Genomic DNA, 24,393 nt, shown 5'->3' on the forward strand with positions numbered 1-24,393 from the left:
AATGTCCAAGTTTGCAGATGATACAAAGGTTGGCAGGGTTGTCAAGGACACTACGCTGCTGCAACAGGATCTGGAAAGGTTGAGCAGAAGGGCTTGAGAGGTCGCAAATGAAGTTTAACATTGACAAATGTAAAGTACTACACATGGGAAACAGCAACCCCAAAGCAACGTATCAACTCTGTGGTACTACACTGACAGTGGTAGAGAATGAAAGGGACTTGGGGGTGGTTGTGCAGGCAGGTATGAAGTTCTCTGAGCAGTGCAGACGGGCTGCAAGAGAGCTCATGGAGTATTGTCAATGATATACAGGAATTTTTCCAGCAGGGATAAGGAGGTGATTATTCCCTTGTATAAGGCAATGGTCAGGCCACACCTAGAGTACAGTATACAGGTCTGGAGGCCTCATTTCAAGAAGTATGTAGAGCTGCTGGAACGAGTACAGAGAAGGGCAACAAGATTAGTGAATGGAACAAAAGGGTGCTCTTACGAAGAAAGGCTTAAGTTTTGCAAATTACAGTGTCTGGAGACTAGGCACCAGCGAGGTGATCTGATAGAGGTGTATAAAGCCTTGAATGGTTTGAGCATGCTCAATGCTGATGGGATTCTTCCTCTAGCTCAGAATAATCACCTGAGAGGGCATAAATTCAAATTGAGGAAAGACAGATGTAGGATAGACGTGCGGAAATTTGCCTTTAGCCAGCGGGTGGTTGGTTGGTGGAACAGACTTCCATCCCTTGTAGTGGAGGTTGATAGCCTAAATAAGTTTAAGGCTCAGCTGGACAGGTATTTTGAACGAACAGAGGGGTGAAGTGGAAGTGGTTTTTTTTTTTTTTTTTTTTTGGCTGATGCTGCATAAGCTTGCTTTCTTGCATCAAATGCCTCTACTAATGCTAATGCTAATATGTCACCTATGTTAGTGCAGAATCCTCTACAGTTCCACTGGATTATGGTTTTCATTATTTAGTTATGGAGAGGTTTTCGGACTGTTTCCTACATGTGTTTTAATTCTTTCAAACATAGGGTTTTCCTTTTTGGGGAAAGATGGTTTACTGGTATCTATCTCTTCTTCTGCAAAATCTCTAGTACTGATTCTTCTGCTTGGTTGGTCGCTTCTGTCTCCATCTGTTTAGTTGACTTCTGGGTTATGACATTGTTTTTCTTGCAGGGCTTCCGTTTGAGTATTTTGCATCGGGAGGTACAGATAGTGGTGTGTTGGTGAGTTTCTCTTGATGTTTTGGCTGGGATGCTGTAAGTAGTGCTCGCACCCAGTCTGAGATGGACTTCTTTGGAGAAATTGTAAAATCTGTTTGGGTTTCTATTGTATGCCGATTTGTTATGACCTGTGCATAGAAAGGTCTGTTTAAGTTTGCTGTTGTTGTTGTGATGAAATTTAATGACACACAGGCTGCTAGGGCCACATTGTATGGTCTGTTTAAGGTAGTCAGTAGTACAGTTCTCTTAGCTTCTTGGTATGTGACAGATTGTTCTACTTTATATTGTTGAATCTAATTTTCTCTCTTCCAATATTCACAGTTCTTGGAATAGGTGGAATGGTCCCCCTTGCAGTTTGGACATTTCGGTTTCTCAGCTGAAGAGTTCTGGCTGCTGTGTTACTGAGACCTGCAGTTGGAATAGATAGCAACACCACGGCATGCCATTTGTGAATGGCCATACATTTTGCATTTAAAGTAGTGGAGAGGATTTAGAATGTATGGTCTGATGTTACAATTTAGATATCCAGCCTTCGCTTAGCCTTCACTTAACGTATTATGGGGAGAGACCTTTACTGGGATCCCACCAAATGTTTTCGTTTGAAGCAGTCTTTCTGCGTGTTTTGCATTTGCTGTCTCGATTAGAATGTCTCCTGATTTTAGTCGTTTGACATTTTTAGGTGTTCCAGCCACACTTTCTAAGCATTTGTGGATGACAAATGGCAGCAGTTTTCCTAATGGCTGTTCTGTCATAGAATGAAAGACAATAAATGTTGGTGCATGTTACATCCTTTTTTTTGCCTTTTAGTTACAATAGTTTCATTGTCCTCATTTTTCTGACTCCTTTGAGCCGGATCTTGGGGATATTATTATTATTATTATTATTATTAGCCATATGGTTCAAGGAAGCCTGAAGCTTATGCTGAACTAGCAAAAAAAAAATTCCCAGAGTTACCCTGAGAGAGAGAGAGAGAGAGAGAGAGAGAGAGTAAAAAGGAATCATCAAGAAAGAGAAGAATGATGATATCCAGCTCAGGACCCTGGGTGTGCCAAGCCCATACTCACCAGATGTGAGCCCCCGGGGTTAATTTGGTTGTGATGTTTGGATTACTCATGTTTGCTCCTTTTAACTCTGGGTGTGAGAGCTTTTCCTCCCAGGTTTCCAGCCCCAACATAGAGAGGCAGGAGCGGTGGCACCTAGTGACTAAGCAAAAGTAGATTAGTGGTTAGTAGGACTAGGATATAAAAAAAAAAGAAAGGTCTTTCCTTTCTTGGGAACATTTGCGCTGATACTTTTCAGCAACTACACACACACACACACTTGAGTATTAGTTTTAAACTCTAGATATATGTAACACTATCACTTTAGAATCACAGAGAAATCGCCTGATCACTAGAAATGCTTGGCACTTGGGGCCTGTTGAAAAACATGCACTGCATTAAGATGATGCAATATGGAAAGCTCTTACCATGTTCTCTCTTGGGTAAAATTAGAAAGGAAATTTTCCTCCATGACCACATTAAATAATTCTGAAATATAAATTTCTGTAAAATAAACCTTTATATGAAGCCAAACAATTTGTAGTTGCCTTTGCATTAATGGTTAATGATATTTTCTAAACAGTATAATTACACAATTCTAATTCTGAGAAAAATCAAGGGATTTAGAACACTTGTCATTAGAGATAAACAACATTGGAAGTATGATTTGTTCCTTCAAAATGAAAAATATTAAGATAATCTTCTGTAAACCTTTACTGGAAAAACTACAAGTAACCCTCGGAACCTAACTCGGTAGTTAGGTTCCTATAAAATCTCATGTTGTGCAAAACCATGCTATACAGGACTAAGAACCAGTAAAAAAGGGGATTACGTTCCAAAACTAGACAAAAATACACCATTTCATTAACAAAATGTTAACAAAACTAACAAAAATACACCATTCTAGGTTTCGTGTATCTTCTACTCTCTTTAAAAAATCAGTAATCTGGGTTTGTTTGCATTTGCTTGATAGATCTTTGTAAATTTCTTCAGATGGAACTAAGCATTTTTGAAGCTTCCTTTTGAACTTTGGGCTCCTTTCAGTCAAAGAATCTGCATTCAAAAAATAAGATTCTAATTGCTCAGCTAACTTTATGCCTTCCCATATACTTTTTAATGTTAAATATGGAAGTTCAGAATTTTCATCTGCACTATCATCCTCTGAACTGATTTATCTCCGATGCTATTTCCACCAAATCTGTTTCCACCAGCCTCTTTTTCTATCAGAAATTCTTGATCGTCTTCAGTAATCATACCTTTTTTTTTTTTTTGGAGCATTGGTAACTAAGGCCACATTGTTCTGTGTATATTATCCATAAATTGCATTTTGGATGAAAAACCAGAATTTCTGGGAAAAAAAAACCATGCTACTCCTTACCTGAGACCGGGTAACTCAGCCACATTGTGAAAAAGATCCATAAAAATCCCTCCCGTCATCAACAAGATTCAAACTCAGGTATTTTCCTCTTGGTGTGGGGGTAACAGCAATTCTACCAACTACGTTATCAAGGAGGGCTTCAATAGTCATATCATCTTAACCTTCCCCTCCTACCCACTTAAGTTCTACTATTGTACCGATTCAGTTTTCTGCCGGTTCAACCATTTTTCCTGAATGAACTGACTCTGGCCATACATTTTTCCAATGCACATTTAATGTTGATGGTTTTACTTCTTTGAGCAATAAAGCTGATACAGTCCACAATTGAAGTGTTTCCATGCCTCCATCACTTCGATAGATTCGGAATAAATTTTTTCCAAAATCCATTGTAGCAATTTGATGATGTAATGAGTTTTAAAGGTAGATATAATGCCTTGATCTAATAGCTGAATTTTTTTTTTTTTTTTTTTTTGATTTGGTAGTTGTTGGCGCATCGGCTTCTATGGCCATATTGCACCTCCCAAGGTTTTTGCAGTACTTTGATCCAAGCCCGAGGCGGGAATCGAACCCGCGACCTTTGGGTTGCCGGGCAGGTACTTTACCCACTCGGTTAGCCCGGTCGTCAATAGCTGAATTAAAGCCGTAATTAGGTTGTAGGAACATTAATTGAACATTTGGATGACTTAAATCTTTTGGATGGCCTGGTGCATTATCTAATAGTAATAAAACTTTGAAATCTAGATTTTTTCACAAGTTCAACAGCATTAAACCTAACATGGAGATTTTCCAACAAAATAAAATACGGGGATTTCCCAATAATTTTTTTTTTGAAAAATTACTAGTGAGTCAACAGCAGGTATTCACAAAAAAGAATGGAAATGTTGAAAAATTACATCCAACATAATAGCAGGGTTTGCCTGCACAAAAGCTAAAAAACACCATGTTATGCAAGGTTTTCTGTAATTCTCTAACCATGTTATATAAATACCGTTTGTATGAGGATTGCCACCATTCGTCAATCGTGCTAGAGCGAAACCATGTTATACAGGGGTTGCCTGTAGATCGATACTTTTAACTTCAATCCATACACTGTATTCCAATTTTCTGCTTCTCTCTCTCTCTCTAAATTTCATTTCTTAAAAAACAAATGCTCTCAGACAGCAGTAGTAACAGTGGCAGGGAAAACAAAACTTGACTATATTAATTTTCAGTGTAGAACAAACTAAATGAAACTTATTTTGAGTGAGATAAACATGAGAAAATAAAAATATAATGAAGTCAGTCTAGTATGGCAAAAGCACTGGGGAAAAAAAAAAGGAAGAGTAAGAGCATTTTATAAGCCTATGATGACTATTATAATGACCATGATTAGTATAACATACAAAGAGTAAGCCAGTAAATCAGAATAACTATTAGAACCAGTTCGACAGAAATTCTATCTATTTATGTTCGACTTAATACACGGCAGATTGCTACTTTCTTGTTGTTCCCATTTTCCAAAGTCACAGGACATAGGCATCTTCAGCTTTCAAATTTCGCTTTCTCATGACTGATAGTGCACCTTCCTTCTATTTTTTTTTTAGGACATTCTCGCCTTCTCTTCCCTTATGGTATCCAAACATATATAATTTTAGGCCATCTCTCTTCATTCAAGTGCAGCAGATGTCCAAACCATCTCAACCTCCTATTTTCTTTCGTTCTATATCTTCATCTGTGTGCATATATCTTCTTAATTCCTCTTTCGTTATCCTCTCTAGCCTAGAAACCCTAGCACTGTGATGCAGCTAGTCCATCTCTAGGGGGGCACCTCTGTAGCCAGGTGGACAGGAGCAGCAGTGTGTAGCACACGCTTCTTGATTAGACTGGGGATCGAGCCCGTGACCATCAAATAAGGAGGATGTGGAAAGGTCAGGGAATGACCACCGCATATTATTATTATTATAATTAGCCATATGGTGCAAGGAAGCCTGAGGCTTTTGCTGCACCAGCCAAAAAAAAAAAAAAAAAAAATTCTGAGTTACCCCTGAGAGAGAGAGAGAGGGGGGGGGGGGGTCAGAAATAGAAGGGAATCACCAAGAAAGAGAAGAATGATGATATCCAGCTCAGGACCCTGGGTGTGCCAAGCCCATACTCACCAGATGTGAGCCCCTGGGGGTATCCCCGAAGCAATATGGCCTTAGTTGCTAATGCTCCTAAAAAAAAAAAAAAAAAAAAAAAAAAACCAAACCAAACAAAAAAAAAAAAACATCTCTAGGGCCCTAAGCTTCTTTTTATCACCCTTTTTCAGTGTTCATTACCTCACAGCCATAGCAAAGTACCAAGTCCGCTAACGACTGTCCGATATGTTTTTCAGTTCTACACATTGTTGTCCCACCAAGTAGAGTTGAGGGCACTAAGAATCTTCCTAATTTGATGCATCTGTGTGTAAACTTCCTTTTCCCCCCAATCCTTCCTTAGTTAATCTACATCCAAGATATTTGAAAAAGTCAACAGATTTTAGATGTATAGACTGTATAACTTCCAATTCATCAGGATGTTCTGCTGTGCTTAGATATTCTGTCTTTGCAAAATTGATACTGAGACCCCAGGTCATATGTAAGATGCAATTTTCTCAACATGTATTCTAAATCATAAGCTTCTTGTGCAATGATAACCTGATCATCGGCAAAATTTAGACTCCAAAGATATGTCATTAATTGGTCATTTATTCCATAATAGCTTCTTTTCCATTCTTGTAAATCACATTCCAAGAAAATATTAAACAATAAAGGTGATAGACTGCATCCTTGTTTCAGTCCCTTTGTTGGATAGATTGGATTAGATAAAGCATTCCCAACTTTAAAACATGCCAAGTTTTCGTACAATTCCCTGATCAGGTTTTTTTTTTTTTTTTTATGAAAACCCCAAACACGAAAGGTATCAAAACCTATAGTACTTAGTACCATGCATAGGTTGAAGGAGAAGTATGGGGGGAGGGGGATGCCAGAAACTTTGCTCTAGAGACTAAACATGGGTGGATCAACTGACATATTTTGTAGGGCTTTCCATAATTTCTTTCTTGGAACGGAGTCATAAGCCTTTTCTAAATCGATGAAGGCAAAGAAGGTATCTTTATTCTTTGCTTTTCTCCACTAGCTGTTGTAGAACAAACTACACAAGAGCAACTTGACCTAAATCCACTTTGTTCTTCACTTATCTTATCTTTTACCTCCTCTCGTAATTTTAACTGAAACACTTTAGTGTATAGTCTGGACATAGTGCAATTAAGACTCAAGCCTCTATAGTTCCCCGGATCCAGCTTATTTCCTTTTTTATATATGGATGAAATATAACTTACTTTCCATTCATTTGGAGTTTTCCTTAGCTGTATACATCAGTTAATCAGCTGTGCTATCAGATCAAAAAGACTTGGTGGTCCATATTTAATTAGTTCCATCACTATGTTCCCAGGGCCTAGATGTTTTGTAATTTCTATTTCCCTTATATACTGGTAGAGGGGTAATTACGCTCTGATATTGAGATAGTCTTTCATTTAGGAGATTATTATAATGATTTTCCCATGTTGGCATATCTATAGTTGTTATTCAATTGAGATTCATTTGTTTTCAGTGCTCTCAAGCTTCACCAGGCTTCGGATGACTGTGTTCCTCCCGATGTGCTGTCAATTTCTTGGCATCTTTTCTCCCATGCTGCATCCTTGGATTCAGCAATTTTCCTTTTAACTTATCTATTACACCTTTTGTATTCTTCTTTATTTTCCTGATTTTCATTCATTAACCATTTGCTATAGACCTTTCTTTCACCAAACCTGCTACTTCCTCATTCCACCATACTGTTATTTATATTTATGATCTATTAAGCCTAGCCTCCGTAGCTGAGTGGTCAGGAGCGGGAGTGCGACAGCACACGCTCTTTGAGTACACCAGAGTTCAAGCCCCTGGCTACTAAATACGGTCGATCTGCCAGCCCATACTGGACCAACGTGGCAGATTATGGTCCATTTCCCATAACATGAGTCATTGAGGAGGCTTCAATCCTGCAGTGGAGCCTCCGTAGCCAGGTGAGCAGGAGCAACATGCTTCTTGATTAGACCGGGGCTCGAGCCCGTTACCACCAAATACGGAGGATGCAGAAAGGTCATGGAATGACCACTGCATATCCCCGGAGCAATATGGCCTTAGTTGCTAATGCTCCCAAAAATTAAATAACAACAACAACATCCTGTAGTGGATTGAAAATGACTGCAATTTACTTTTTTTTTTTTTTTTTTTTTTTTTTTTTTAGGTGTAGTGCTTCGTTAGCAGCCTTATGTGTGGTGGTTTTAATGCTGGTATATAAGATATTCACCTCTTCTATTTCTCCAATGTGAGATAGATGGTTCTGGAGTCTTCTCTGGTAAAGATTTTTAATACTGTCGTGTACACCAGGATTACGGATGTACGTTGTCGTGTACATCCGTAATCACCAGGTGATTACGGGTATATTATTCAAATACCAGAATAAGTGTTATTCTGCATGCCAACTGCAGGTCAGATCTGACCTGCAGTTGGCACCTCTCATTACCCTGTAGTCTTTTGTTGTCCATACTGACTTCTGGCGAGTAATTATAAAGTATATAATTGATTTCTGCTGAAGTGATGGTCGCTCCCATGTACATCTATAGATGTTTTTGTGTTGAAAAAAAATTAATTTTCAGGTGATACTGTTTACAGAAATCAATAAGTCTCTTGCCATTATCATTCATAGTCTCTTCTCCAAAGCAACCAACTACATCGTCATTCCTTTTTGATCCAACCTATTCATTTAGATCTCCTGTCAAAACTATTTGTTGATTCTTCTTAACCAAATCAATTTGTCCATAAAGCATATGGTAGAACTTATCCTTTTCAGCATCGGGCACATTGTCTACAGGTCCATATACACACCAAACATAATTTCCTGGCTGTGTATTTTTAAAATGACTTTAATGCATCTTTCATTAATTTGATCATAGCCCTTAACAAATCCTTCTAGTCTCTTACCCACTAGAACACCAACTCCTGCTTTAGCTCTTTCTGATTTTTCAACCCCACTCCAGTAATGAGCACATTCTCCAATCAGTTCATTCCCTTTTCCCTTGTTTCGGTCATGACAAGAATATCAAGGTGCATCTCTTTTGCTTCTGTAACTATCTCTTGTGTGAGCTTCCACGAACATTCCAAGTACCAATACGAATAGTCCTTTTTCCGTGCTTAAGTTGTTTTCCTTTTAGTCCATCTGGCTTCTTTGTAAACCCACACATTCTCAGAAAATGGTCATTGGCAGCTTAACCTGATCTTACTGAGAGTAGCATGTTAGATATGCCCCGTTATAGACTACAATGGTGCCATATTGTGGAAATATAAAGTGGTTAATGATGAATCAAATATCACATTCAGAACAGGTTATACCACCATCAATATTGTGATAATGCTTGAAAATACACATGCTACGTGTTATGGTTAGCAATAATGCTGTTATACTAAAAGTCACACAAAATAAGAGTGTTACTGTACCAATATCACTCGAGTGTTTTTCAAATGTGGTACACACAGCTAAATCATGTAACGGGTTAATAATTCTTCTTCAACAACAACAACACTATTTGTTGGATGTAGAGTTACACAAAAAACAAGTGGCACTGTATACCACTGTACTAGAACCTGGTGCTGTACCATTACGTGTTAATTTACTTAACACATCATGCCACATGTTATCTATGCTTTTACACTAAAAATCAAAAAATAAAGTGACAATGTTATTGTACTGGTGCTAATGGAGTGCTCTTCATTTGCAGCGCACACAGCCAAGCAGAACACTCATTCACCAAAAACTTTTCTCCTGTTTGTGATTTTGGAACTATTTTTTAGTTTTATTTATTTTTATCGGTGCAATTCACCAAAGACACAGCAGCCAAATTTGACTGCATTTCTTCCATTAGATACACTCCAGATAACTCTGAATTCAAATTAGAGCCAAATTTATCATCAACTTGCTCTTGGCATGGAGGACTAACCTCCCTTCATTTTAAATAGTAGGGGTATCACACACCCATTCAATTTAATGACTCATTACTTGTATGTCTATCACAAATGTAGGCAGAGCACCCTTCATGATACTGCATACCTTTAAAGAATGATTTCATTCAACTCTAACAAAATGTTCAATACTATGGGAACTGATGCTGAAATTCTTTGTAAAAACAAATCATACTGTTGTGAGGGGGGGGGGGGGAGAGAGAGAGAGAGAGAGAGAGAGAGAGAGAGAGAGAGAGAGAGAGAGAGAGAGAGAGAGAGAGAGAGAGAGAGAGAGACTCTGAGACTTTACCTTGCATAGAAGTGTAGAAAGTCAGCATTTCTTGCTGGACACATTAGAGGTAACACTGCACTATTAAACTAGTGTGCCAAGATGTTCCAGGTATTCCTATCCTACCCTTCAATTAGTACCTTACCACTCCAGATTTGCCAGGTACTATTAAAGCTGATGTCATCCATGATGGTTACAGCAATTCCCGGACATCCAGAATTTCCAAATTGTAAAATCCATCAGTAGCATTGTGTTACTTTGTTACTTTATTTTTAAATTACTCTATCTTGTGAGATAAGGATGTATACCTCCATCCTCTTGTCCCTGGGATGGTTGGCTAATCAGGGATTGAACCAAGTAGGGTTCAACTTTGATTAAATAATAAATAAAATTTTAAAAAAAAAAAAACTTTTAATAAAATAAGAGTGTTATTTAAATCAAAAATTTAAAACATGAATTCTAACAAGCAACATTTCTTATGGCAGAGTGAATATCAATAAAATTCCTTCTACTTATATATACGTTAAACTTACCTTTAATGGGAACATTACTGGTGAATCTACTTCTGTACAATCTATGTAAAATTTGCTATTTCCTCGAAAACCATCACAATTTTGTTGACGAGTCAGTTCAGGCCTCTCTTTTTCACATTTATCATCCAGTGTATTTTTTCCTTTTCGTTTTATGTCTTTCAACCTTGCTTCATTACAAGAATAAGACTTTGTATCATAGGAAGACACTTTATTTGGCCATGCTGAAATATTCTTTTTCTGCTGTTCACTATCAGTTTTATCTGACATTTTTTCTATCATTTTCTCACTTGCTTGAAGACTAGAACAAAGAAGTTCACATATATTTGCAGCTGTGTCCATATCTGAAACACTGCATTTTATTTCTGATTCTTTAATATTACAACCCAAAATCCTAGAGGTACCTGCATTATCATCAGCAACTATATCTTCTACAGAAGATATTAGTTCATTTTTAGGAGAATGGTGTTGATGCCTATTTGTTTTAATTTTACCTTTATTAACAGATCTAAATTGTTCAGGTTCTAATACACTGTTTATAGATTCCTCTAGAGATGCTGAAGAAAAAGACGAGGCACGTTGAACTTTTTGAAGCCTATGTACACTACGACCACCAACGTTTATTCTTATTGACTCAGTGCTAGCCAAGTCTTGAAGAGACTGTGACTGAAGTCCAGTCTTCCCTAATGCACATTCACTTCCCACATTAACGTTTTTTAAATGGGGATCTTCTTTGCACTTTCCTAAAATTCCAGTTCTTCGTTTACCCGTATCTGCTAATTTAGAGGAAAACAAACTATTGCTCCAATTTAAAATATCATCACCATCCAGTCCATGTGATCCCCTTCCCTTTGCACAACCAATACTGCGAACTTTCTTACCACGACTTGACCCTTCCCACACAGGTTCACTCTGTTTAACATCTTCTAGTGGATCAGCTGCTTCCTTTTTAAGCTGCTTAGATAAGTCACTTTGTTCTGTAATAGGTTTGTTAAATGTGGACAATTCATCAAGCAATTTCTTGAATTGATCATCTGGAAGTCTTTTGAGGTCATCAGTTGTGTTTTGTTCTTTAACCTAATACATCCAGGGAAGGGAAAAAAAAAAAAAAAATCACAGAAAGCTGAAAAAAAATTTGCTAAATAAAAACTTATCAAGAGTACATAAATGTAAAGAATGCATAAACTACTTAATTAATGAATTGTTTAATTAATTTAAAAAGTGTTCTAATTTAAAATATGTAAAAGTCTTAAATAATCAAGCTGAGACAAGCAAAACACTTAAAAAGAAACAAGACTTGTCTGTAAAAATAATAATAAAATTACTGAATAAAATTTTAAGAAAAGTTCTTAATGATGATTTCTTAGAATCTGTGATGAGTTCAAATTACTGATAAACTGACGAGTTCACGAGTACAATATATGTACTTATTCATAAGTACATATTACTTATCAGCAAAGAAAAGTTCTTTGATAATAGGTAATATGTACTACATTCACATAATGGAAATCTTGAAAATTACTTAATTTGCTCTATCATGGAAGGATTTTTACAAAAATCCAAAAAAAAAAAAAAAAAATTAAAATTAAAGTAAAGATTGGTAGAGGCATTTCTGGTTTATTCTGTATGAGATACACAAACAATACCTAAAAGACTTGACATTAACTGTTCTGCATTTTAAGAAAATGTTCTTAATGATTTCTTAGAATCTGTGATGAGTTCATATTACTAACACAAACTGACAAGCTAATGAGTACAATATGTACTTATAAGTACATATTACTTATCAGCAGAGAAAAGTTCTTTGATAATAAGTAATATGTACATTCATGGCCTCCGTAGCCGAGTGGTCAGGAGCGGGAGTGCAGTAGCACACGCTCTTTGAGTAGACCGGGGTTCAAGCCCCTGACTGCTAAATACAGTCGATCTGCCAACCCATACTGGACCAGCATGGCAGATTATGGTCCATTTCCCTCAGCATGAATTGGTTGATAATGGCTGCAGGTTACCCTTACTACATTCATAATGGAAATTTTGAAAATTACGTAATTTGCTCTATCATAGAAGAATTTTTTTTACAAAGAAAAAAAAAAAAAAAGAAAAAGAAAGAAAAGATTGGTAGAGGCATTTCTTGTTTATTCTGTATTTTTACAGATTTTATAAATAGGTTATTTTTATATAAATAACTAAAATTTTTATATGTAAAAAACAGGATTATCAAAAAAAAGCTACAAGCACTGATGGACAGAAAACTAGATTTCTCATACACTTGACTGGGTTAAACTTGTGCCTTTTTGACTTCCTTAGACAGCTAGTTTCTGTAGCTGTTCCTCTTTTTAGTATCCAGCCATCATATTGATGTTCCATCCACATTGGTACTGTTTCCATTTCTTCAACTGCTTATTTGAGCTTGGTGTCAGAGACTGTCTTGGTAGGTACCACTTTCCTTTCCCAATGTTTACTTCTTGCTCAACTATTCCACTTGTACAGAAAGCAAGGCATTTTTGTGGAATCAAATTGTTGGACACAAAGCAGACAATAACTTTAAAATCTTAATACACTGATCCTTGTAGTGAATTTTTCCCAAAAGGAGCTTAACATTTCTTTTAGGTGTGCTGAATGGGCTACAGGAATGGATGCATACTTGTTTCCATTTTGAAGGACTCCTCCTTTGAAGTCTCGCTTCAATGATCAATAAATAGGTTCCACTCTGTTGGGTGCTAGAAAATTCAAAAAAATTCATAACTGCAGAAATATTCTTGCAATATATCATCGAGTCTTCTTTGGAAAAATAGGAAACCAATTCTTTCACATGTCTCTACCATGAACTTCCTGGGACCAACAAATTCTTGGATTTCAGTCTTGATCATAAAAGCTCTGCAGACCTTTTGGGCAGATTTAAATCTCTCAAGAGATCTTCAAGTTCATGGGAACAGCTCTGGTCCAGAAATGTGAATTTATTTTTCACAACTGTTTATCTCATCTGACATCCTATAGATCATAAATGTCAGATGGCTTATGTTCAAGAACAACTAGTGAAGGTGGTACCAATAGTTAAGATCCATAGGGAGCTTTCTTTTTATCACATTTTCACAATTGCAAGCGTTCTGAGCTGGATATCATCATTCTTCTCTTTCTTGGTGATTCTCTTCTACTTTCTCTCTCTCTCTCTCTCTCTCTCTCTCTCTCTCTCAGGGTAACGCAAGGATTTTTTTTTTTTTTTTGCTGGTGCAGCATAAGCCTCAGGCTTCCTTGCACCATATAGCTAATAATAATAATAATATACATATGGCAGAGGGCGTCAACTTCCTTTAAATTAAAAAACTCTTCGTTGTCGTCATAGATCTTGATACATATTTCATCTGACAGTATCTCTGTTTCCTCGTTGTGAAATGGAATGTGCAGCATTACCATCTCTCACTTGAAATCCTGAGCCAAGTCATAGTTTTGATAGTGTATTATGCATGGATGCCGTCGTTTATTGCAGATCTCATGCTGCATGTGTAATTTTTGACAAAGCACGACAGAGTAACATGATCCAACATGATAGTATGATTTTTAATGTACTAGATAATAAATTGTATGAATTGGACTTGACGTTTGCAAAACGATTGAAATATATAAGATGTGTCAAGACAACGACTACATTGACCCTGACGAAGCATGCAGTAATGACCTGCATAGCCTTGTAACGTGACTGCGAGAAGACACTTTTCGAAATTTTTACAATCATCCAAACAGCAAGATGAATAAGGATCTAAAGCTAGCCATGCTCACGGCAATTGCAAAGAAATGCGAAAACTCAATGACCAGCAAGGATTTCTGCAACTTAATAAGAATGGCCAATGACAAGCAAAATATTCTACTCATACATGTAATTTGGAGTCTATTATCTCCCAATCACAAACTGATTCAAATATTCCTGACCAGACTAGCTGGTTGCAGAAAAACATTTATCATTCGCCTTTTGATAGAAATATTCAGTAATACAGATGGTTACTGTAACACCTACATTACATGTGCTTCAAATGGTAAGCTGTGATGTAATGATCTTGGATGTGCTCAGAGCTGGTTTATGACAGCTCTGAGCACATCCAAGATCACTACCATCAAGATCAAGATATCCATTTCTCTGGTTACCAAAAGGTTTCTGTCACAGGTGGCAATGGTTAGCTCAAAAGCCACATAAAACATTTATGATTCAGGTATGCCCCGAATCATAAATGTTTTTCCGCAACCAGCTGGTTTATGCCAGCTCTGAGCACATCCACACCTCCCTCTGCTTTAAATGCTTTACTTTAAATTGTGAAAGATATCCATTTCTCTGATTACCAAAAGGTTACTGCCATGGGTGGCAATGGTTAGCCCAAAGCCACATAAGTGATATACCCTGAATCATAAACGTTTTTCCACCACCAGCTGGTTTATGCCAGCTCTGAGCACATCCAAGGTCACCTCCCATGATCCTCCGCACGATCGCCTCTCTCGACTCAGTTTTTTTGTTATGAAACAGAAATGATGTCAAATGACACCATTTCCACGTTGCAAAATCGTGAAAGATTGATTTTACTACCGTCCAAATTTTAGTGGGTGCAGCCAAAGACGTTTACACATCAAAAAGTACAAAGAAAAATAGTGACTAATGTCTGATGTAAGAATGCTAAAATTCAATATTTCTTTTCAGATGTCTATAAATATACTTTCAGTTTGATAACATGTAAACACACTGAGCAGTCAATTTTTTAGATTCATTGACCCAACAGCAAGCTGAGCCTCCTTTATCCAAGTCATACAGAGTATTACATCCTGCCACTGCCTTAGATTGGATGGCAGTAGTTCACTGCCATAAACAACTGTTTCCACCTCACTCTACATAACAAACTGAGTAGAGATCTCATGAGTGAGCAGCCCAATAAACTAAGGTAAAAACATCCTCGTACTCCTGGAACCATTTCCAAGTGATCAATGCTTTGAGACATGTTGCACTACCTTGTCGGAATATCCTTGCAGTTATCCACTTATTCTAACCATTACAAATGTGATCCTTAACCTTTTTCAGCAATGAGTTTATCCCAATATGGGTGGGTCCCTTGTAGCAAATTTTCAGAGCTATGTAGGGCCCACTACTTTGAAATATTTTCATGGAATTTTGAAATCTTATCAAAATGAAAAAAATTTATAGATAAATGCTTTAAAATATTGATATCAATTAGTCAAAATTATTTTTTGACTAATTGATATCTAGTTGATGACTAGATATCAATGACTAATTGAAATTATTTTTTTGATATTTTGACTAATTGATATCAATATTTTGATATCAATTAGTCAAAATATCAAAAAAATATCAAAATATTTTTATAATTGATATTATAAAAATACTTGAAAATATTAGAAATAGATGAAGTTGAACAAGAATTTGTTCACCTTCTTCACCAGATGAAAATAATTGACGAAATTTCTCAGGTATACGTTTTTGGAACATTATATAAGTGTCCCATTCTCCAAAGTTACAGAATTTTTAAGAGTTTAATGTCATCTCCTTATTAATTTCTACCCATGCTTTAATAATCCATTGACACAGAACAGAATGAACATTTCTCACTGTTATGTGGTAGATCACTGCCATAAACAGCTCATTGCAGGTTTTCTCTTCTTCAGTTATCCACTTATTCTATCCATTAAGAATGTGATCCTTAACCTTTTTCAGCAGTGAGTTTGCCACATATGGGCAAGTTCCTCGTAGCGAATTTTCAGAGCTGTAGGATATGTAGGGCCCACTACTTTGAAATATTTTCATGGAATTTTGAAATTTTATAGAAATGAAAACATAGATAAATGCTTTAAAATATTGATATGTTTTTATTTTGACTTTATTGCCCAACACTGGAGTAAAATTGTTAAAAATAAAATTTAAATTAAAAAAAAAAATTCAAATTCATAAAAAATTTGTACAATTTTTACTATTTTTTTGATGCAATATCCTTTACATCTATTTATTATTATTATTATTAATAGACATATAGTACAAGGAAGCCTGAGGCTTATGCTGCACCAGCCAAGAAAAAAAAAAAATTTCTGAGTTATCCTGAGAGAGAGAGAGAGAGAGAGAGAGAGAGAGACTCAGGACCTTGGGTGTGCCAAGCCCATATTCACTAGATGTGAGCCCCTGGGGATTCTGTTTTATCTAATTCTTTATCTGAATTCTACAGAAATTCTTCAATTTTAGTTTTTGTGAGCACAAATCAACAACTGAGGTTAATGGGTGCTTACTTTCAATTTTTAAGGCTATTTTCATCTGCTATTATTCTACCTGTGTCTAAAATTAGTTGGGCACACAAAGATGGCTGCATGTATACAAAAATTAATGCAAATCACACTGAAGGTCATTTCAAACAAATTGTTTGAAGCAACCATCAAATGTAGAGCCATATATGCACCACTGGAATGGTTAAATGGTTTATTAATTCAGGTGTTAGACATTAACACCTGAACTAATGATGTCACACCTTCTGATTCAACTGCAATATCAGTGTTGTTGAGAATTCTCAATTATTTCTTTACATTATTAAATGGTATTAGAACACAATCAATACTAACAATCTGTTCTTGGTGCAGGCTACCTTCCCTGTCTTCATTCATTCAACTTATCTTGTTAATATGAACAAAAACACTCTGCTGGAAACTATTTTTGGCATCCTTTTTTATTCTGAAAATAATTATACTTTAATTTTGTTCTGTCAGCTGTGCAAGTGAATACAGTGAATTTTGTATTTTAGTATCCTGTTAATTTTACAAAGATTGTCTGTGAGCATTTCAACTGAATGGTACAGTTACCAAGCATATTATAGGTGAAACAGGACCAGGGTATGTCTGCCAGGGGGCAAAGGTTGATGACGTTCTAGAGCAGATATCATCTTTTAAGGGCATAAAAGTTGATATAGTTGTACACGTGGGCACTAACGATTTCAAGAGTAGGAGACCGGCAGAATTGCTTAACAAGTACAGGTCACTGTTGAAAAAAAGCCGTGAAATAGGGTTGAAGTTGAAAGTGTCTGCAATTCTGCCCAGACACGATAGGAGGGAGTATATGATGAGAGCCTTGTCGATCAAATCAGCCCTGGAAAGATTGTGCAGGGCTCAAGGGATAGAATTTTTTTCAGCCTGGACTGTACTTGTTAACAGGAGGGATTGCTTCTACAGGGATGGGATACACTTAAATAGAAAGGGTGCAAGAATATTTGCTGATGCTATCGAGGCAGTGTTAGGTGGGTCGGAAAACTGCTAGCTTGGGAGGATACAAAGACAAATAGATTAACAGTAGCCACTGGCAGAGGTGAAAGAGATTCATGCACTGCTTCTATTGGAATGAGCAGAAGCCTGAAAAACAAGATTCAGGATATTTCAGAGACTGCTGGGAGTCATTACGGTACAAGTAAACACATGGGTTGTGTTAGGGTAGCTAAGAATAGAAATAGGTGCATGTATACTTGCGTGTACACCAATGCTAGGAGTTTAGTAAATAAATGTGATGAATTTGAGGTATTGCTCAAAACATCAAAGGCAGATATTGTTGGGATATCAGAGAAGTGGTGTCACACAGATATAAGGAATGCAGAACTGGAATTTGGGGAGTACAACGTCTACAGAAAAGATAGACTGGATAGGAAGGGAGGAGGGGTTATGCTATTAGTTAAGAAATACATAAAATCCAAGGAAGTGAAGCCAGTGGACATCGCTGGACAGTGCAGTGTCGAGTCAGTTTGGTGTGACATAAGCATTGGGAGATCAAAATTGAGAGTAGGAGTGTGCTATAGGCCTAATGACTCTGATGAGTATAATAAGAAACTGTACAGGGAAATAGAGTGGGCCAGTAAATCAGAGAGTCTTATAATGGGAGATTTTAATTTCCCAGATATTGACTGGAATTTGTGGACTGGTCACTCACACACTAGCAAGGCTTTTGTGGATTTATTGGATGATTGTTTTCTACATCAGCATGTTCGGGAAGCAACTAGAGGGAGTAATACTCTTGATCTGATTATCAGTAGTGATTCTTCATGCATTAAGAATCTGCAGATAAATGAACCACTAGGTGGCAGTGATCACAGTGTGCTGAAGTGGGATTTACTCAAAGAGGTAACTACCATTAAGGGTAAAGGGAAGGGTTACTGCTTTCGTAAAGGCGACTACGTTGGACTGAGACAGTATTTAAATTCTATACAGTGGGACCAACTGATGATGTTACCAACAGTAAATGCAAAATGGGAAGCATTCAAAGAACTTATCTTGGAAGCTACTAGACTTTACATACTAACTAAGAAATATTGTTCAAGGTTTAGGCCTAAATGGATGTCAGATGAACTGATGAGGCATATGGCAGAGAAGAAACATGCATGGGATACATACAAATTAACACATGACACAGAAGCCTATGATAGATACAAGTTGATCTGTAACCAAGTTACAAAGGAGGTTAGGCAGGCGAAGGCAGATTACGAGAAATCTTTGGCAAGGGACGCAAAGAAAAACAGCAGAGTTCTTTACTTATGTAAACTCTAGAAGGAAGGGGATGAATCAGATTGGTCCACTTGATATCGATGGGTCAACTGTTGATGATCCTGCTCAGGTAGCTAACAAACTAAATGAATATTTTGCATCGACATTCACACATGAGGAGTTATTTAGCGAGGGGAAAGCCAGAGGTGTATTCAACTCTAGCAGTAAGCTAGAGAATCTTGTAATAAATGAGAGTAAAGTGGAGGATAAATTGTTGAAGATAAACACAAGAAAGGCACCTGGGGAGGATGGGATCTATCCAGTTATATTAAAGGAGGCAGCAAAGGAAGTAAGCAAACCCTTAGCCATAATTATGAGAGCTTCCTTGGACTCAGGGGAGGTACCCATAGACTGGAATGTGCAAATGTGACCCCAATTCACAAAGGAGGATCAAAAGCTGACACAAGCAATTATAGACCTGTGAGTTTAACTTCTGTTCCAGGAAAATTAATGGAGGCACTAGTTAAAGAAGCACTGCAGGATCATTTAGACAAGACTTCAGTTATAGCTCGGACACAGCATGGTTTTGTTAAGGGGAAGTCTTGCCTGACCAATTTGATTGGATACTATGATGCAGTCACAAAGAAACTGGATGCAGGGAATAACTTTGATATTATATACTTGGATCTTTGAAAGGCTTTTGATACTGTTGCACATGGAAGACTGCTGCACAAATTGGAGCAGTGTAACATTGGAGGCAAATTGCTGCTGTGGGTAAAGGGGTGACTGAGGGGGAGAAGACAGAGAGTGGTAATCAATGGACACTGCTCGTCGTGGACTAATGTTATTAGTGGAGTCCCTCAGGGCTCAGTGTTGGGTCCATTATTGTTTTCTGTATTCATAAATGATATTGATGATGGTATATCAAGCTTAATGTCGAAGTTTGCAGATGATACAAAGGTAGGCAGGGTTGTCAAGGACACTACTGACACTATGCTGCTGCAACAGGATCTGGAAAGGTTGAGCAGATGGGCTGAGAGGTGGCAAATGAAGTTTAACATTGACAAATGTAAAGTACTACACATGGGAAACAGCAACCCCAGAGCAACGTATCAACTCTGTGGTATTGCACTGACAGTGGTAGAGAATGAAAGGGACCTGGGGGTGGTTGTGCAGGCAGATATGAAGTTCTCTGAGCAGTGCAGACGGGCTGCAAGAGTGGCTCATGGTGTATTGTCAATGATATATAGGAATTTTTCTAGCAGGGATAAGGAGGTGATTATTCCCTTGTATAAGGCAATGGTCAGGCCACACCTAGAGTACTGTATACAGGCCTGGAGGCCTCATTTCAAGAAGGATGTAGAGCTGCTGGAACGAGTACAGAGAAGGGCAACAAGATTAGTGAATGGAACAAAGGGGTGCTCTTACGAAGAAAGACTTAAGATTTGCAAATTACAGTGTCTGGAGACTAGGCACCAGCGAGGTGATCTGATAGAGGTGTATAAAGCATTGAATGGTTTGAGCATGCTCAATGCTGATGGGATTCTTCCTCTCGCTCAGAATAATCACCTGAGAGGGCATAAATTCAAATTGAGGAAGGACAGATGTAGGATAGACGTGCGGAAATTTGCCTTTAGCCAGCGAGTGGTTGGTTGGTGGAACAGACTTCCATCTCTTGTCGTGGAAGTTGATAGCCTAAATAAGTTTAAGGCTCAGCTGGACAGGTATTTTGAACGAACAGAGGGGTGAAGTGGGAGTGGTTTTTTTTTTTTTTTTTGGCTGATGCTGCATAAGCTTGCTTTCTTGCATCAAATGCCTCTACTAATGCTAATGCTAATATCAAAATTAATGGGAATTTCATCTGTGTTGGCAATATAAGATAATGGATATCCATGTATTTTCCAACTTTTTATAACCTTCTGAAAACTTCTTCCTTCTGTAATTTGAGCAACTTTGGTCTATGTCTCAAAATCAGAATTTTTTTTTCATTAAATGGCTACACCAGTTAGCTGCTGCCTTAAAATTTTTACTATTTTCAAGTTGTGATTTCACCCAATTTGGTACAAATCAATCCTTAACTAAAACAGTACTATTTTTGTTGCATAAGCAGTAGAGAAAAAAATCTTAGAAATGTATATAATAAGAAAAAAAATCTTAAAAATTAATCACACGTTACAGGAATTCCCCAATTTACCTAATACTCGACCTACGGAAATCCGACTTTACGTAAGTTTTTGCTGGCCGGTGCAAATTTAAAAAAATCGTGGAAACGTATTTTGAATCCCAGAGGAATAAATGGAGGTATCATGAAAATAACGTAATGTGAACCCAATAGTACATTTTTTTTTTATTTATTTATTTATTTATTTTTTTGTAATTCGTTCCAAGTCCTTGAAAATTCAAAATTTTGCTATATTACTAAGCTATTTATCTCTCTCTAAAAGGTCATATTTATGATGGAAACTGCATGACACGTTCACTGTTATCATATGTTCCCGTTATAAAAATCAATTTTGAATGCCTTTGTGATATTTTTCAAAAACACATTTCTGGAGGTCACAACCAAAAAACAATTTTGGTTGTGACCAAAATTGTTTTTTGGTTGTTTGTTTTTAATTAGATGCACTAACAAAAAAAAAGCCCAGTTTACTGGGCTTTTTTTTGTTAGTGCATCTAATTAAAAACGGGTAGTAAACTCGATCTTACTGCATTATCGATAATACCGATAACTGCAATTGTGTGGGCTTTTACGTTATTATGGTGAAACGTGTTCCGTTTCACTGAAATCTTCGATCATATAAAAAACAAATTTTCAGAAACTTCTCTTCATTCTTATTTACGTATTACAATGATTAAGGGAAAGCAACCAACGAAAAGAGCAAGTGGTGGTAGTGCCAGGAAATGAAACAAAATTGATTTAGAAATGAAGATGAAAATGATTAAGAAGTACGAAGCAGGACAAAGTTTGTCATCTATTGCAAGGGAATTAGGTCTCGCTGCTTCAACAGTGAATACTATTTTAAAGGACAGTGCGAGTATAAAAAAGAACATGTCAAATGATCAATGCATTTAAGATCAACAGTGATCACAAAAGAGCATTTAGGTGCTATATCGAAGATGGAAAAGCTATTAGAAGCGAGTGCCTCTGAGTCTAATGACCAATCAAGCAAAAGCAACAAGTATTTACACAGATATTAAGGATAAGTACAGCGAACCCCAACCCAAGTTCGTGGCAAGCAATGGGCGGTTTAATAGGTTCAAGCATCGCGCTGGTTTTCACAACGTTAAAGTATGCGGTGAAATCGCCAGTGCCGATTCTGAAACTGCAGAGAAATTTTTTGATGTAGTGGAAAAAATTATTGATGAAGGCGGCTATTCAACGGAGCAAATATTTAACGTTGACGAGACTGTCTGTATTGGAAAAAAATGTTGGATCAAACATACATTGCCAAAGAGGCAATGTATGTTTGGCAACACAAATTGTCAAACATACAATGCCAAATTTCAAGGTGTCAAAAGATAGGGCAACGCTCTTTCTTGGGGCTAATGCAGCAGGAGATTACACATTAAAACCACTGCTCGTGTACCATTCTAGAAATCCTCGTACATTTAAGAGCATCAATAAAGCCACCCTACCTCTGCATTTCTGATCAAACCAGAGAGCATGGATAACAATATCTCTCTTTGAGGATTGGTTTAAATGCTGCTTCATTCCCAAGGTAAAAAATATTGTAAAGACAATGACATTCCTTTCAAGATTTTGCTTCTATTAGATAATGCTCCTAGACATTCTACGCATCTAGATGATTTTAATTCAAATGTGAAAGTCATATTTCTACCGCCAAACATAACTTCACTCATCCAACCTATGGATCAGGGTGTTATTTCGAATTTAAAAGCATACTATTTACACACAAAATTTGCTCAGGCATTGTGTGTAGTAGACTATGAGAAAAATTTTACTTTAAAAGACTTTTGGAAATCTTACAATATTTACCACGCCATCTTAAACATTAATAGGGCCTGGGCGGAAATTACTAAAGTTGTTTAAATGGTGCATGGAATGATTTTTCAAAGTATTTCAAAAAGACGAATCATATGAAGAGGTTACAGATAGATTGTAAAGGTGGCAGAGCTACTTCAGTTGGAGGTTGATGCCAAAGACGTGGAGGAGTTAATAGAGGAAGAAGAGAAGGAAGAAAATGCTGATGAAGCTCAGGATGAACCAAATGACGAGCCAAGACGCTTCATCACCAGAGAGATGGCAATGGCATTTCGTGAAATTGCATCGGCAATGGCAAGGTTTGAGAAGATGGATCCTGACAGCAAACAATTCTTAAAAGTTAACAGAGGAGCGAATGATATGCTTGCTTGCTACAAAGAAATCTACGAAGAAAAGAAAAAAGCCACTCCAGTCATCCATTAATATGTTCTTTCGTAAGATTGAGCAGCCGACCGCTTCTAAATCACCACAGCCCTCAACCTCCGCAGCGGCATACTTATCAGCTGAAGACCTCGATTCTGGCAACGATGCTCGAGAGGTAAAACTTTCCGAAGTTATGCCTGTCTCCTCTATTTTTTGTAATTTTATTAGTTTGAAAATTTTTTAAACTGCACGCTTTCGTAATTTTTCCTGCATGTGAGATAAAAAATTTAATAAATACAATAAATAATTTCAAATGTTAGTCGAACATTTCTTTTTTGATTCAATCAATTCAGCAAGCACAGTTGCAAGTGCTGCACAAGAATGGGGGAAATTCCGACTTAGGTAAAATCTGACTTACGTAGCGTTCCACGGAACGCAACCCTTATGTAAGTCGGGGAGTTCATGTATATATATATATACTCAAAAAATAGGATGTAAATAGTGACAGGCAAAGTGTCAGATACCGGGCAGAATTTAAAAAATTAAATAAAACAATGTGCCAACAGATTACAAATTTATAATATTGAACAGTTGAAACAACTGAATGTTCCTTCATATGTGTTGGTAAGTTGTCAATTAAGAGTTTTAACTCATTGTTTTACTTTTTTCAGCATACAGTTTTATTTTAAAATTATGTAGGAATTCATTTCAATTCCATAATGGAAGCATATACCAGATTAAGTTTTTGCTGTTTCCATAATTTAGTTTTGATTTTTTGGGGTTTAGTTTTCTTTCATTGTGTTTTCTTTTAACATAGGGGCACTTTACATTTCCATTAGGGGGCACGAACTCACTGTCACTCAATTGAATCAATGGAACAAGAGATGAGAAATTATGGAGAAAGTCAGTCTCACCATTCATTTTTGAAACCCCCTTTCCCACAAAAATTAACATAGAAAATTAGTATTTCCATACATTATGTTTTTAGTTGGAATATATTTTAAATTATAAACTAAAATTGTTAATTTCTTTTAAAAATAAATT

General features: G+C 36.9%; 1 protein-coding gene across 1 annotated transcript in view; it reads right to left on the minus strand.

Moving 5' to 3' along the window:
* Nucleotides 1–24,393, minus strand: part of LOC150085765 (uncharacterized) — a 185,090-nt gene that overhangs the window by 128,726 nt on the left and 31,971 nt on the right. The window contains exon 2 of the mRNA XM_090374687.1: nt 10,488–11,561. Coding sequence (XP_090230813.1) covers nt 10,488–11,561 — 1,074 coding nt within the window. The remainder of the gene's footprint in view (nt 1–10,487; nt 11,562–24,393) is intronic.

This window comes from Mastigoproctus giganteus, chromosome 5, assembly GCF_048544385.1.
Source record: "Mastigoproctus giganteus isolate SK-2022 chromosome 5, ASM4854438v1, whole genome shotgun sequence".
NCBI lineage: Eukaryota > Metazoa > Arthropoda > Arachnida > Uropygi > Thelyphonidae > Mastigoproctus > Mastigoproctus giganteus.